The sequence below is a fragment of the Onychostruthus taczanowskii genome, unplaced genomic scaffold (assembly GCF_017590055.1).
Source record: "Onychostruthus taczanowskii isolate IOZ18803 unplaced genomic scaffold, ASM1759005v1 scaffold123, whole genome shotgun sequence".
NCBI classification, from domain to species: Eukaryota; Metazoa; Chordata; class Aves; order Passeriformes; family Passeridae; genus Onychostruthus; species Onychostruthus taczanowskii.
In genome coordinates this window covers 467,667-484,188 of record NW_024498385.1, presented here as the reverse complement: position 1 = coordinate 484,188, position 16,522 = coordinate 467,667, and the positions used below count along the sequence as shown (strand labels likewise).

Sequence of the window (16,522 nt, the reverse complement as noted above, 5' to 3'; positions counted from 1 at the left end):
CCTTATTTCAAATCCATTAATTTAAGAAACACCAACTGCAGCAGAGAAATGTCTTTAAGGCAAACCAAAAACTGTCAAGTCTTGAAGGAAAAGATGAAAACCCAAAACCTTTGCCTACGATACATAAATAGATTTTAAGTAATTTTGGCTTATATCCTACAAACAACTACAATCCATGAAACTGTCAATAGGAACACTTAACATCTAATTCTCCATTAAACAAGTACTGCGAATGACAACCATGTCAAAACTGAACACTAATTAAGAAAAATTATCTTACCTAGTTCACAGATAATGGCTATACATGCTCGAACCATTCTATCTCTTTCTTGAAGACCATCATTTCCAACTGCTATCAAAGAATTAGTAATAGAACTGGGGAACAACGAAGCATTCACAGTGATCATCTGCCAAAAAGGAAAGAAAAAGCCTTACGGTTTCTTTACATTTCTCTAAATACACTTACATATTCACCAGTATTCTGTTATCTTCATACAATCAGACAGACCAGTCTACCTATTACTCAGTTGTATCTGGTGAATCTTCACAACTATTTATTTTGCTCTTGAAATTTTTTCAATATTAATTTGTTTGTCAATTTACCATTCTCTTTCTGCTTCAGGTTTTTTATTTTCATATTTTATCTTAATAAGAAAGAATTTAAAAGATGTTTTTGGCAGTGAGAATTAAGACTGCCATCATCATAGTTTTTTTTCTCCCAAGAATATCTTTATTGACAACATTATCCAATGACACAGAGTTGACTACAAATCCATCTACTATTAAGGACATTTTGCACTACAGAAAGCCTAGCTGTGAGTTTGGGACGCTCAAAATTCACACCCGATTAAGGAGCAAAATGCATTAAAGGTAAAGAAAACCATTCCTGAACAACCAGTGCCACCAACTCGCCACCGTCACCCAAATGAGTCTTTGATTACAAAGGCTGAGCAACTGCTTGTTCATATTTTTTCAATTTGTGAAAATTAAATACACATATCCTTCCGGAACAAGATCACTAAACAGATGTAGTACTAAGGAGGAAGCAGGTTTTTGTCTGACTACCTAAAAAGGGAACAATGTTTTATAGCCCACGCAGCCATGTCACCTTCTTTTCTCCACTAATAAATAAAAATGAGACATAAAAAATACTCAATACCCACCAAGCACCTAAAAAATCAAAACTAGTTTCCCATGCTTTTGTTTAACATCCTTTTTGTTTTCAACAAAACCAGGCTTATCTTCGTAATTCTTCCAAAACCATTTTGTCCTATAGCCATTTTACATCTCCCTTTGATGTGTTGCAGATATTCGTGCAAAGACAATTAGTTTTTTACCTTTTTTGCAGAGATGCTAAAATGAGAGGGAATCAACAACTACGACCAAAATACTGGAAGAGTTTTAACAAATCTATCTTGAAATACATGTTTTTGAGAAGCTTCTCGTTATACATAATGTTAATGCAATGAAACAGGAAGCTTTAAGATAGGACTTTAAAGAAAAAACAAATTCTCTCCCACCCACACAGACTTTCACTTTTATACTGGGAAGAAGAAAAAAGAATAAGCAACAGAATAAGTGCACCAATCCACTCTAAAAACTGCAACTTGTTTGCTACTGATATTGAGATGGTACTTCCTGTGAAGACACAAGCTGCTCTGCTTCACTGTCTTCTTTGGTTTGCAGACAAGAGAAGAAAAGGCTTCTTGTAACACTCAATTCTAAACACATCAGTAGAAAAAACAAATCTTTTTATTTACTTTGTATCTGTTCCAGGTAATAAAATGCAGTTCTAAAGACCAAGGACAGGTAAAGGAAAGCTACTTCCAAGTAGCTACAATGAAATAAGTAATGGAGACTATGAAGTTGGTCTTTTAAGACCCCTTTAGAAAAGAGGAAGAAAGAACATGGCTCATATTGCATTTAGCCATGACTTCTGCTATAAAAAGAAAACACCCAGACTATTAAATGTAAAAGAAATGTCTTATTGACTTCTATCAGATAGAAAAATGCTTCCGGAAGCAACTTCATGCCATCCTTTTCACAGCTGAAGATGTTACTAAATTTTAAGACTTTTACCCGTAAATGTAGAGGTGATTACAGTCAAAACATGCAGTGAACACTCAGCCTTCAAAAACTATTCAGCATGAAGTTTAAAAAGTCAGATTGTTTTAAAAATCTACCTACACCATTTAAACCTATTATTTTAAAAATAAAGTTTACGATTGTCTTTTCTAAATTCTTAAAGAATATTACTATTTTATGTTTTGTTGTTCTTCTCTTATGAGAAGAAAGAAAAGGGAAGGTTTTAATTTTAATGTATGCAATTCTCACTGACATTTTTACTACCTAAGATGAGGTTAAAGAGCCACATCTTGAAACTGAAAACAATAGTTCTGTGATACTGGAAAAACCCAGTTCAGTTTCTCAGTTAATTATCTCCTGAACCAGTCTGCTAGCTTTTTTCCATTTTATTTGACATTTATTCTTGCCTTTTAGTCCTTTATGTAATCTTTTAGGAATCCTGGCATCAAATCACTAGATCTGAGACATTGAGGGAGATGAAGACAGAGGCAGAAAAAGGGCAAGAGCAGGGTAACAAAAAGACAATGTGAAAATATAGAATATGCTATTCAGGAAGCACAGTATTCCTTGTAAAAGAATTTCTTGAGTACTGACTGCTCTATGCCAGCGTATGCCTAACTGCTGTGGCCTAGACAGCACATGAGAAAGCTGTTAAATTTAGTCGCAGCAGGCTGTGTGGCTTTTTGTTGGTCTGACACTGTCTTTTAAGAAAACAGAATGTTATAGGTAAGTTGCAAAAGATGCTAGAAAAGGCTTTCCATCAACACAGTTCTCAGCATCAAGGAACCACAAGCATGGCTGCAGAACCTGTGTATCTGATGCACACACCTGGTACACACCAATACCCTTGCACCATGATGGAGAAAAAAAAAAAACAAAACACCAAAGGTCAGCTCTAGGATTTCTTTGATGTTTCTCTTTGACCATCATTTTTTTCAGATCAAGCTAATGAATTTGTTTCTCTTGCTGTCTCTTCCTTCATAAAAACAGAGAATGCTCAAAAAAGCCCAGAAATAATGCGGATAAATTTCGGACCTAAATAAAACCAATTATGGATGTGCTTCCATCTACTGATGAGTCCACAATGAAGCTCTTCTTTCAAAGCAGATTCGTAAAAAACATTTATTATAAAAGTGCAACTTCCTCAAGGACCTGTTCCTTTATACTGGACTTTTTAAATTTGTTTTGGGCTTGTTTGAGTTTGGAGGCAGCTGTCTTTAAAACTCTTTTTTGGCACAGTTGTTAATCAAGTACATTGTATCTTGTGTGGGACAGAAAATATATTTAGGTAGATTTAAAACACAAAAAGAGATTCCACACAGACAGTACTCCTGGGGAACCATTCTTCAACTACTTCAAACTTTACTCCAGTCTTCAGTAGTTTCTATAAGAATATGAGAGCAATAAAGAACAGTGAAGTCCAGCACAAAGGCAGGATATTATGTTTCCTGAATACATCTGGTACCTCTATATGCAAATTTCTCTAGGGTGAACTGGAAAATACAGCTACCATGCTTTCAAATCTACATCCATGAGTACACAGTACAGTAACCATCACAGATGAAACGCATTTCATTGAGTATCAGAGACAAAATCCTTTGGATAGCATCAACTGCCACAAGCAAAGCAGTAAGGCTATAAGCATTCCTTGATGATCACTTCAGTGACAATTTTTCTCAGTTCTCACATGGCAGCAGATCTCCTAATCTCTGACTCACAAATGCTTAAACTATACAATGAAGTAGTCATAATTCCAATACTGAAACTTCAAGTTGTTTTTATGCCCTTGTATTCACTCTTTGATAAGTGTTTCCCAAACCTTGTCCAGTAAGCACGATTTTTCTAGCACACTGGAGATTCTAAATGGTAAAACTGTAAAATCAAAACAACTCTCTTCACTACATTTTTCTGTCTTTTAAATTATCAGCCGTATTACATGATAAAGGTAAAGCAAGGTATTAGAGACTGTGAAAAAGCATTGTTGATTGAGACAACCAGGAGTCAGCACAAGTGAGCGGCACAGCAGATACAACCATACATAGGAGCTTTTACCTTTCTGACTAATCGAAGTGCTTGTGTTCTTTCTACTTCATTACTCTGCTGTATGTCAATGCACCTAAAGTAAGTTAAAAAACACATTTTGTAACTTGCACCTTAACAGTTAACAACTCATGTTAATATTTGTGCATTTGAGTACAAAAGAAAAAGAACTGACTTATGGTTTAAAAACTACATTTTTCAGCAAATATACTCATTATGATACATCAGTTAGGTTTGGTTTATATTTTCCCTGCTATTTTCATTACAATTAAGTCACTAAAAGGTTCTCAAATATAAAATGGCAAAGCATAATGCTTCAACAACTATTTTCTGAGCTAGCTGCATTTGTCATTTGCAAATGAGACCACACCAACTATTTCTAATGTTTCACATCAACACACCTTGAGTGTTTGAGATCAGAAAAGTCCTTTTGCTCCAAAAAAGTTGAACAGCACACTAAAATTACATGTGTGTATTTATAAACAGAAATTCACACACATCTGTACCAGTATATTAAATAAAAAAATTCATTACAGGAAGCACTAGAAATGCTATTATTTACATCTATTAACCATGCTGATTGTATTATCTCACTTGCTGGTTTGCCCTTTGGTATTTTTCTGTTGCGTCATTGATTATATTTAGACTACAAATTCTTGGACATCAACTATTATAGCAATGTGACAATACAAAGAATCAAACAATTCCCATACAAAAACTTAAGACATGAAAATTATTACTATTTCAACCATATTAATTAACAGTTAATGGCATTTATGACTAAAAGTAGAAATTATTTGGATTACTTGTATCATATATTAGGACAGCATTTTATTTGGATTAGCTAGTGTGATGAGATACTCTGTTGAAGAAAAATGTATTTTATAAAACTACTTACTAAAAACATAAGAGAATATGGAAACACTTCCCTCCTGTATCAACCGTGAAAAGGCAAGTGATTTAGAACTTTACAGATTGTAACAAGAAGAAAGAGAAGAATTACCTGGCTATCAAATAATCCACTTTCAACTTTAGCACCTTCTGGAGAATAGTGGAGTCTCGAATAAGATAGCGGAGGGCTCGCAATCCTGCTGCTCGCACCTCTTTTGCTTCGTTTAGTAAAGCTAACCTCAGACTACAATGAAGAAAACAAGTGGGACAAACAACTATTAGGCAGCAGGTAGACTTCACCATCTGACATGCAGCTACTACTCACTCATTTAAGACAAAAAGTATGATTTTTAAAAATAAATGTTGTGAACTAATTTTCTGACTTTCAGGTCTTCTCATGTGCAACCCTTAAGGCAAGCCCTCATCCTGGTCAGCAGATGTAGACAATATAATAATCTTAAAAAGCCACAAATTAATTTTTTCCCAAATAACAGCTTGTACATCCATGAAATGACATAGAATGAAAACCTGTACATAAGTTGTTATTCGACAAAGCAGCTGAGCATAATATTAGTCCAAGAAAATGAAGGGGTAGAATAAGGTAGGTAGGAAGAAATGAGATATGGAAGAACTCTAGAAATTGAGTTACAAAGCATGAAGTAGCACACTGTCCTTTTGAAGGCCCTCAAGATATTCATCCCTCTTCCTCAACAACATGCAGAGTGAGGTGGGAATCCTCAACCTCCCAATGACACTTTTTAATAGGACATCTAAGAATGCAAATACTTAGCCACTGAGACTGAATTTCTACTAAAAAGGTTTAGGGATTTTTTTTTCCTTATTCTAGGGTTATCTTATCAGCTACTCCTAGGCAAAAAATCTTCAGTCTTTTGGTGAATACCTGGCCAGGGTAAGTCAATGTAACAGGAGCTTACTCCCAGGTGATACCTAGACAAAGTAAGCTGCCATATCATTTGCAGAAACAACAAACTGGTTACTACTTTCAGCACCAACAGGGAATTTTTTCAAGACCATCTTTCCTGTAATATGAATATGCTACCCACATTTCTTTGGACGCAGCCCAGGACACAGCTGGACTTCTGGACTTGCAAGACTGGACAGAGGACTGCTGACTCATGTCCAGCCTCTCGTCCAGCAGGACCCCCAAGTCCTTCTCAGCAGGGCTGCTCTCAATCACTTCAAGCCTAGCCAGCATTGATACTGAGTGTATTCTTGATACCACATTTGAGTCTCACTCCTGGCCCTGCACAGGACAACCAAGGATCACACTATGAGCCTGAGAGCATTGTCCAAATGTTTGTTGAACTCTGCCAGGCTTGGGGATGTGACCACTGCTCTGGGGAGCCTATTATGCTGCCCAACCACCCTCTGGATAAAGAACCTTTTCCTGATATCTGGGCTAAACTTCCCCTAACACAACTTCAGGCCATTCCCTTGGGTCCTGTCACTGGTCAATGGAAAGACCAGATCAGTGCCTGCTCCTCCTCTTCCCCCCATGAGGAAGCTGTAGACCAGTTAAAGAACTGGCATAGTGAAATTACAAAGGAAAAGATTATCATGAGATCCAACACTCAAAAGCAAAAGCTACCATAAAGAGATGTGTCACTGTCTTTGGGTACGCAGTGAAAACATACAGTTAATCAATAAGATAAAGACATCGGTTTTAGCTGAGAAAAAAATTACACAAGGCTTCCCAACATTTTGCTAAAAGAACAATTAGCTTTCCTAAGCTTTTTTGCTTAAGTGAGATCTAAATTGAAGGAACAGAGAAATGCATTAAATATTTGATCTTATTTGCTTTTGTCACCAGTGCTGGTCTTCAAGACAAATTTATAAATCTCTGTGTGGAAATAAGCATGTAGTTACACTGGACAGTCAAAATGGCCACAAAATAAGACTGAAATTCCACTTAAAAGTATATACACAGGACATGTCAGTAGCGAGGCAAGTAGTGCTTCATGGACATATACAGACCTGTACAACATAAAATACTACTCTGTATTTTGTAAATGTACATTTTTATTAGAAGTGCTTTCTACAACTACTGAAATAGAGGTACTTTTACATCTCTGAGGAGTATAATTAAGAAATCTACACTTCTAACTTGGAGGGTTTGTCTCTGTTTGCCTAAAAGTGAGTAATATATTTCTGATTTTACTCATTAAAGTATTTAGGGGTTATATACTTGCATTATGAAGCTTCAAACATATTATAAATACAAAACACTAGTTGAGAAGTACCAAAGAAGCTTATTTAGTTGCACCAAAAACAACTGAAGCTCCCTAGGACTGCCTGGTGCTCTTTACTACTTACCATATAATGATGCTGTCGTAGGTAAAACCTAACTTTTCTTCAGCATGGCCAATATTACAAAGAAGCTGAAAATAACAGAAAATATCTATTATTTATAGATCTCCAAAAATAACCATAAAAATCACAGATTTTGGGAAATGCTTTCAAAAAACCTGAGGAATTTAATTTGTGTAGCAAGGGAGAGAATACCGGCTTCAGACTTCCCTGAGAACTTCTGCTGCCCATATTGTGTTCCTATACACACCAGATATGGGGACTCACCTGTGGATTTTCATACCAAAAAAAGGTTGCATGGTTGTGTAAGCTGTGTACTGGTCAGTCCATTTTACAGCACCACATTGCTAGCTGGCAACTGGTAATTTGAGCAGAGACCTGCTTCAGTCAAAAATGACTGAAGTCCAAGCAAATCTGCAGGGGGCTCAGGTAAGAGTTTTGAAACAAAGACTGACACTGATGGGTCACTATCATGTTTTGTCACAGCAGCACAGAAGTACAAAAAAAAATCAGATGGTATCACCAAGTGTCTTGTAATGGACATTTGGTCTTGGCCTGCCACCCATCCTATAGAACTTGTACCTCTGAAAAATCAGAGCAAAGTTTGAATTTATGCACACAAAAAGACAGCTGTATACTGTCACAAACTGGACATTTCAACCATATCTAGTCATTGTGAACAGAGAAGATTTACAAGCACAGTTTTTAAGTCCAAAACCATGCTTAAAAGGAGCAACCTAGGTTGCCAGTGTTTTAGCCTCTTGAGGAAAGGAAAACAATCTCTTCTGTAAGAAGAGCTAATGCTGTTCTTCTTTTCAAGAACAGCAAAGAAATTCCTAGTAATCTCACTTATTATCCCTGGCTAAAATTGTAAAATATTATCATGTCCAAATCCCAAAGCACTTTTCTAAGCACTTCCAAAAAACTCAAGTGACTAATAGTGATTGCAATAGCTTTGCACTTTGTCCTCCATTTTCAAAACAGGCATGTGTTCAGTTTTAAGTCAGAGCAGTATTAAGTTTCTCCTAGTGAGGAATTCAGGAAGTATTTGTGCTAACTAGTCATTATGTCTGCTCTGAAAATACTGTGATATATCAAACCCTGTGACACATTCTTTATGTGCATTTACTTCTAACAATAAGACATTTGTAATAAACATCACAAACAGCCAAATCAAGGCTACTGTAAGTTAAAGTATTTAATGTGTTCCATGCTTCAGTTCTACTGCTCACCTCCGTCTGAAAAAATAACATATTGACAGAAACTCCTCCTTTAAGTAAACCAATAAGTAGAAATTAATTTGGTGATTACATTATGTCTTACAAAATTGTCTTTCAAGAAAAATACTTAGTGATAAAGTTGAATTTTAAGGCTGTTAATGAGAGATGATTAAATTGGCCTGGATCAGTCCCACATTCGGGCTCAAGTAATTTAAGTTAATTGAAGTATTTTGGATTTTGCATTTTTCTTAACCAGAGACAATTATAAAACATAAGGAAAGTTTTTACATAACCTTTTTTACTGCCTTTCAAATTTAAGTGATAATAAAACTAGGCAATTGATGCACTAACTGGTTATGACAGTATGTCACTTCCTAACATCAATCTATTTTTATTCCATGTTGTTGGACTGCCTAAGGCCACCACTGCTGCTTTAGCATTTCTATTGACATCTTATGAACTGTAAAAATTGGCTGGCAGAGTGTAAGCAAAACAGTGCGAGAAGATAGTGAGTAAAAACAGTTCATTGTTCAGTTGCAGACAATTACATGAATAGTTGTTTAGGCTAATCATTTATACATCTAAACGTTTCCCCAGTGTTCCACCCTAGACACAAATGAGAAATCCTAACTTAACATAACAGATTGTCCTCAGCAGCCTATTTTTCCTACCTTAAAAAACCCCATAGGATTCTGAAGTAGGAAAACCCCATTTTTTAGAAAGCTGCTATAGTATGCACTAGTGCATAAGTGCAGCTAGTCTCCAACCACACATTACCATTGGTTTGCATCTTGAGCAGTCCTGAGATTAAACTGAAGCACTTGACATCTTCCAGGAACCTACCTAACTTGCTGCACTGCTAAAAAATATTCAGTTCACTGAACCAGTTCTAGTATGCTTGTCATTCTCACTAAATATATACAGTGGTTATCAGCTCAATACCAACTGTTTTCAACTAGGTATGTACTCCCACTGCACACATCTTTGCTGATGCTGAAAAGAACTTGACCTTATCTTGAAATTCAAACACAGTCATGTAACCTGACAAGTTAAAACTTCCATCAGGTTTAACTGTTGTTTGGATATAAACTTCTGAATTTGACAGTAATAATTAGAAGTGTTTGATGGTGTCTGTGCATGCATCTAAAATACTTCTCCCACAAAAAAGAAAAGAGCTACTAGTTTATTCTCCCTTTAATGGGACACCAGTACTTATGTATTAGCCTTCGTGGAAATTTATACATATCCCATATAGAAAATGGCCCAAAAAGTTGGACAGCAAGATCAGAATTGAAAAGTGTTTCAGTGACTTGAAAGCCATGCCCAAAGCCAGTAAGAAGATTTAACTAAATAGTAGGAATAGCATATCATATCCTTCAGGGTACCACAAATTAACAGACACATAAGAAATGAAAGTAGGCCAGCAGAGAAACAGAAAATGTCCAGAAATTCACATTGAGAATGTTAATTTAAACAAAAAAAGAAAAAATTTTATCTCTGGAAATACTAATAGGACTGCTTTATGTTTCAGATTAAGACTTTTTCCATTTCACTGGTTGCTCTCAAAACTGCAAGAACAAAATTTTGTGTGCCATATTTTAAGAGCAAAGTGGAAAATGTGTAGCAGAAAAATGGGCAAGGCAGGTAGAAAATCCACCCATGAAGCCTGAGCCATTTGGTTTATTTAACCTAGGGAAAGGAAAAAACAAACTGGCCGGTAAGGCTGGATTTCTATAAGTTTGAAAGGGGGAAAAAATAGTCATGGAAGCTGCTGCATAACAAACAGATTGTGTTCAGCTGGTTCAAATTCCTTGGGTATTTGCTATGGTATAAATGTCTGTCCTTAAATATACTAAAAAACATTATAGCTTTCTTCTCATTTCACCTTCAAACAACATTAAGAAGATCAATGATTCTGGCCCAAATGCAGTGGTATTTGTAGATGGCTGAACTCCTGACAAAAGTCAATTAACTGTCATATGTCTGACTGTAAGGTTTAACAATTAACATACATACCATGATAGCATAACTCGGTAGGCAAGCAGTACCAGAACACTGAAATCTATCTTTGGCTATACATTGACATAGTTCATTAAAATGGCAATGGATTATCATATAATACCTGGAATTATGAAATTATTTATATGTTTATACTGTTTGTATTTTCAATATATAGATATTACCTACAAAAAGCATACATTTTTAAATACGCACATATTTTATATATTTTTATATCGGTATAAACAAAACCAAACAGAGTATACTTTGTGAATCAAACCTGCAAATTAGTATTTAGTGATCAAATACACAGTGACTGGGCACAGCAAAGACTCTCTGAGGAAAAGATTAAATATTAGGATAAAATGGCAAGTACACTAGGCCAGACAGTGACTAACTTACAGTGAAGGTTTTTTTCATGTTTACTGTCAGCTATGAGTTCTTCATACTACTCAGATGAGTCACAGCAATATGAGTAACATATCAACATGTCTTGGAAACAGTAGCTCAGAACAACAAAACCATAGGAGGTCAACAACATGCACAAATGGAGTGCACATTTGAGACCATTCCAATTTATATTTAGCAGAATAGCAACAGCAATTACTAGGTAAAAATATTATATTATTCTGTGCATTCAGAATGCAACTACTGCATTATAACTTTGGAAATACAGTTTGAACCACCACTGGTAATAATTAAGCAAAGACTACTATGCAGATCCTAGTCTTAAGAGAAACCCCTACTGACCATTCACAGCTGAATGTCTCTAAGTACATGTTCTGTTCCTATCTGCTACATCATCGTGAGATTTCAGGTTTTGTCAGTGGTTTATCAGCTTGGATGAATGTTACAGTCAGACAATACATTCAGTCTAAGATAACCCGGGTTTTGCAAAAGACAAAGAGACTCTAAAATGACAGACTATGAATCAGAGACATAATCCTGAAAGCCTCTATGGCCATATCCATACCCAAGCCACTCAATCCATATCATCCTAGTGGAAGTCAGCAACATGGCCAAAAGCTAACATATATAGAGCAGAATAGCAAAGCTTCATTAAATAATGACAATTAGTTTCAAACAGATTGCAAACATAATTTTCCATATCACTATATTACTGATGCTGTTCCATTCCTAAGGTTATATCTAAAATGAACTGCTTGAATTTGTCCTTTAAGAAGTACCTTTCTTTTTGAAAGAAAAACGTAAATTCATACAATATCTGTGGATTTATTTTTCAGCTTGTTGTTAAAATACCCTTTCAGTTTTACAAAGTTATGAAAGATCTCTCAGAAGCTCCCAGAGGCCTAAACCTTCTATAACAGAGGATTATAAATAAATACTTCAAATCATAAAGATACATTCCACTGGGTAAATGCAATTGTACAGTTTCTTCAGGTTTTCAGTGATTTATCTTACTGTTGTGCATGGGGGTGGGGAAAACCCAAAAGACATAACCATGACGTTTTGGTACTAATCAGCAGAAGCTGGGGAAGTTCAAGCTGCTTGCCTTATGTAGGTGGCCATATACATTAAAGATGGGTAATCCTACGCATCTTACTGGAGCTAAATGCATATTCCAAACTTCTGAACTGCTGTGACATTTGAAAGTGTCACTGACCATTTACTGGAGGTCAAATTCTCAAACAGTTTTCAGGTCAGAATATAAGTTAGCTTAAATAGAATGGCTTGAAAAGAATATAGATTGAGACAGTACTTCATAAAAGCTTTTGCCCACAAAACTGCAACTTCTTTTACTAGGTGACAAGAAGCAGAGAAGGAGTGTGCTCTCATTCAATGCAGATAAATTTTCTAAGTCTGCTGCTCCTGCAATTCAGAACTGAACATACCTTTCCATAGCCTGTGCATCACCAGACTGGGAATGCTAATTTCCTGGAACAGAAAACTTAAGACCACCTGTCATGCAAGAACAACTCACATTCTGCAGACAAAAGGCAAAGAACTGGAACACTAATGACTTAGCTACTAATGAATACTAGCAAAAATTTGATAAATGAAATGCAAGTTTTTGTAAAATATCACATATAAAGAATACTTTGCACAGTAATAATGGGTGCTGTGGAAACCTGAACAACACTAGTTAACACTTCTCTTAAAGGGAAGTAGCAATGAAACAGGAGTTACAGCACCTAAGAACAGAAGCTTCATATAAAGCATCTGCTTCACTGTCTCATTCTTGCAGATGAACTAGTGGACTGTAAGTCAACTACTGTTGACTTCTGATCACCATTATCTTAAAGAAAAATTTAAAGTATTTAACTTCTACACAAGACCCTGAAGTCTAATTCAGTACTAGTTCAGCAATTTTAAAAGAATTATTATGTTCCTGCTCCTTAAAAAAAGGGAGGTGAAGGAAACAGATCTCACCTTAAAAATCCAGTTCAGTTTCAAGTAAAGAAATCTGAACATAACACACCTCAGATATCCTGAAAATAATACAAAACTTGGGGTCTACCACCATTCCTTGTTCAGGAAACTCCACATTTGGAGTAAATTAACATTACTTGTTTCCATGTGATAAAACCATTTTGCTTTCTCTGACTGAAGAACTAAAACAGTAAGATTCACACTCTCTAAAGGAAAAATGGGGGTAATTGGGAGCAACTGTTTAGACTAGTTCAGATGTTTTCTTTCAAGTATAATATTTCTAGCAGGAGACTAATAGATGTTCCATATTATTTTATCTGAAATACACTATTTAAAATGTTCAAAGGTCATTTCCCTGTCCATAGTACAAATATCACAGATAACAAGTAGCTCTTTAAAAATGGACCACAAAATGCAAAAATTTCTAAATAAATCAAGTTCATATTCACTATAATTCCAAGACAGGATACAAACATCCTCAGCCCTTAGCATATCAATCTTACTCACACTCCTGTCTCACAAAGGAGGAACTGAGACTATACCAACTCATCGTAGAAGAAGAGAGTGCAAAAAGGAAATAAAACCATCTTGCCAAGCTCCAGGCTTTCACTTTTAACCACTGGAATGAAAACCACAGAATTGTTCCAACCACAAGGCAGACAATACAGTACAACTTGCAACTTTTATTCTATTCTCATGACTGCATTTACAGATCAAACAAAAATAGGAAGAGTTTTTAAAACCAAAGCACTAAGTTATACAAAGTACATACCAGTGAGATGAATGTAAGAACAAGTGTTCAATATTACATTGAGTAGTATGACTCCCTCATGCACCTTGATTCTGATTTAGAATCAAAATCAGGTTATGAACTACAGTCTACGTCCTCAAACATCATATTTAATTTTATTAAGTTGCTTTACACACTCATAATTTCCTGGTAGTCTTAAGTGCAATTTATGAAAAGCATCCTTACGCTTCTCCAAGTGTTTTTCATTCTCAATGCTGAGTTTAACAAAAACCCAAATAATCTTCAAATATTTAATTATGTAATTATGCAATCTCTCAAAACTATCTTTTAAAAGAATATTTGGTTCATGTTTTATTACAATATGCACATTTATTTATTTAACAAAGTTATTGATTATTTTAATCTGATTTTATATCTGATTTTCAATAGCAAAATTGACCCGGTTTTAAGATCCCTAGTTCAAATATTGGCTTTTCACTACAAATCATGCATCTATAAACCTAATTCAGCTCTTTAATTTTAAGACAACTAGAGAATTCTGAAGCATTCACATTTCAAAGTTCCCAGATTATCACAAAAAGGAAACCGAGCTATGCATCAAACTTTTCTAGCAGAATAAAGGGCATTCTTGCAACACATTTTGGAATTCCAGTGAAAACAGCAGCATTCTGTCAATGGCTGGTGTCTGACAGACACAAGCCAACAGGCCAAAGAAGATATCTCAGTGTGAAGTTCAGTTCCTTAGTAAATGAACCTCTTCCTGAACGTTCCTACATGTGTTCTGAACCAACCCAGAAAATTTTGAACTTACAGATTTGCTATTAATGCATTAGAAGATAAATTATTGTGATTTTGTCCTCAGTACTCACTTTCCTGTTAAGCAAATCTCACACTTTACCACTGAAGTGGTCAGTCTCACAAGGAGTGCCTTTAACAAGCAAGATGCCTATTTCAAAGGTTATCATGCATGTTTATCCTTCTCCTATCAACTAGTTCCCCACACCTTCCCTTGAGTATTCCCTCCCTTCACTTAAGATTGGCTCAAAAATGTCCAATAGACTCCTGGCAATCATACTCAATTCTTTGTAACAAACTTATCTGCAAGCATAATTTAAACCTTACTTCATTCCTTACATTCTCCGCTGCTATGTTATTTCTTGGCTTCTGCCAGTTGCAGGATCCATCCTTAATTACAGGAAATCAGTTTTCATTTACAGGTGTGTTGCCCTATCTCTATCAGAAAGGTGTACAACACACTACATCCCTCTATCAGCCCATCAATCTCGATTCACACTGAAGCTTCAATGTCTCCTGCCTCACTGACTGCAACGCATGTTTCCCTTGGACTGACAAATGGAACACTGGTCCAACCACAACCACTCACCATCCTACAATGAACACTCTTTCCCCAACTCCCTGACCACTTCCCATGAGTCGTCTCAGCTTCTCTCCACAGGTTTCTCTTTTACCCAAAAAATGCTGCATGTCCTTCTGAAAATCTTTCATGGTTTCTTTCGTCAGCTTACACCCTCATGCTGCAATAAGTTTTTAATTCTTGCCTCATCAGCTCACAGTGACAGCTTCCAATGTATCTTGTATTTTCAGCACGTACCTGTCACAGGTCCGCAATTTGGAAGAAGCACATCAAAAATCATCAAACAAGGACGTATTGCAGAAATGTACCCTCTAAATCTTATTCACTATGGAAACTGCAGTGAAAGTCACAGTTTCTATTCTATCACTGTTCAAAACATTGCATATAATGTATATTGATACAGTCCTCCCCTCTCACTGTACTCAGTTTACGTTCAGAAAGTATGGCATTTTACATTTTTTATTTCAATTCTATACAGCAGGAATCAAATCTTTAGCTCGAGTTATGCAACTTAACCCATTAATTGGGAGAAACTTCCATCTTCTAAGCACTAAAATATTACAAAAACTCAGCCAGCAGGACAGATATGCAACCTTAAGCATAACTCTGCATTCACACATTTGCTTGTCCTTATTTGTTACCTTCTTTTCCCACAGTATGTAGGCTCCAAGTACTGTTCTGTAATATTAAGCAATTTCATAAACATCCCAGCCAATGTCTGACTGAGTAAATATGAAACATTTTACCTGTACCATTACTTGTTCTATGACACTATTTGAGCTCTTACCTTAGTAAAATTATTCAAGTGACCTAGTTTCCTCATATTTGACACGCCCTGTAATTTGGCCACATTTTGGAGAATCTCTCTCATGTTATCACAAGGGTCTGCAAAAGAAAAGAGGGTATTAGCAGATACAGTAAAAGAAAAATTAAAAAAAAAAAAAAGAAAAATCTAAACATGCATTCAACATGCAGCTTCCTAAATATAATAGGCGCTATCCTGGTCTCAGTTAGGGATACAAAGCACTTTTGTTCCAAGAAGCATCAATGTGATTTATGCTAGGGACCAAAACCATGCATACCTGAGTTCACTAGAATAAATGCTAAAGGTCATGGAAGAGAGACACTCTTGCTTTAAAGCAAACTTGAATCAATATCTTAGATTTGCAATTAACAAAGAAATCTATTTAGTGTCTGAAATGCCAATCCTTACATCTTGTAAGTGAACAACTTTACTGTTAATCCCCTTGTAACTTAAAGTAAGCTCAAAAACCGAAGTTAAAATATAGCGTGTTACTGGCACCCCATATTACTCCTTTTTTCTCCTCCAGACAAAGCGTTGGTGGGATTTTGGAAAGAAGAGACCTCTTTTCTGCTCTCCACATTAATTGCTTTCCACAATGATGCTTTAAATAGAAGGCTAGGCCTTTCCAGTGATGTGGT

General features: G+C 35.8%; 1 protein-coding gene across 3 annotated transcripts in view; it reads right to left on the bottom strand.

The window, feature by feature from the left end:
- RICTOR (RPTOR independent companion of MTOR complex 2) overlaps positions 1 to 16,522 on the bottom strand; it is a 73,784-nt gene that overhangs the window by 39,505 nt on the left and 17,757 nt on the right. For all 3 annotated transcript variants that reach the window (XM_041396001.1, XM_041396002.1, XM_041396003.1), the window contains exons 3-7: positions 15,867 to 15,964; positions 7,351 to 7,415; positions 5,129 to 5,260; positions 4,138 to 4,201; positions 281 to 407 (exon numbers count right to left, since the gene is read on the bottom strand). In XM_041396001.1, coding sequence (XP_041251935.1) covers positions 281 to 407; positions 4,138 to 4,201; positions 5,129 to 5,260; positions 7,351 to 7,415; positions 15,867 to 15,964 — 486 coding nt within the window. The remainder of the gene's footprint in view (positions 1 to 280; positions 408 to 4,137; positions 4,202 to 5,128; positions 5,261 to 7,350; positions 7,416 to 15,866; positions 15,965 to 16,522) is intronic.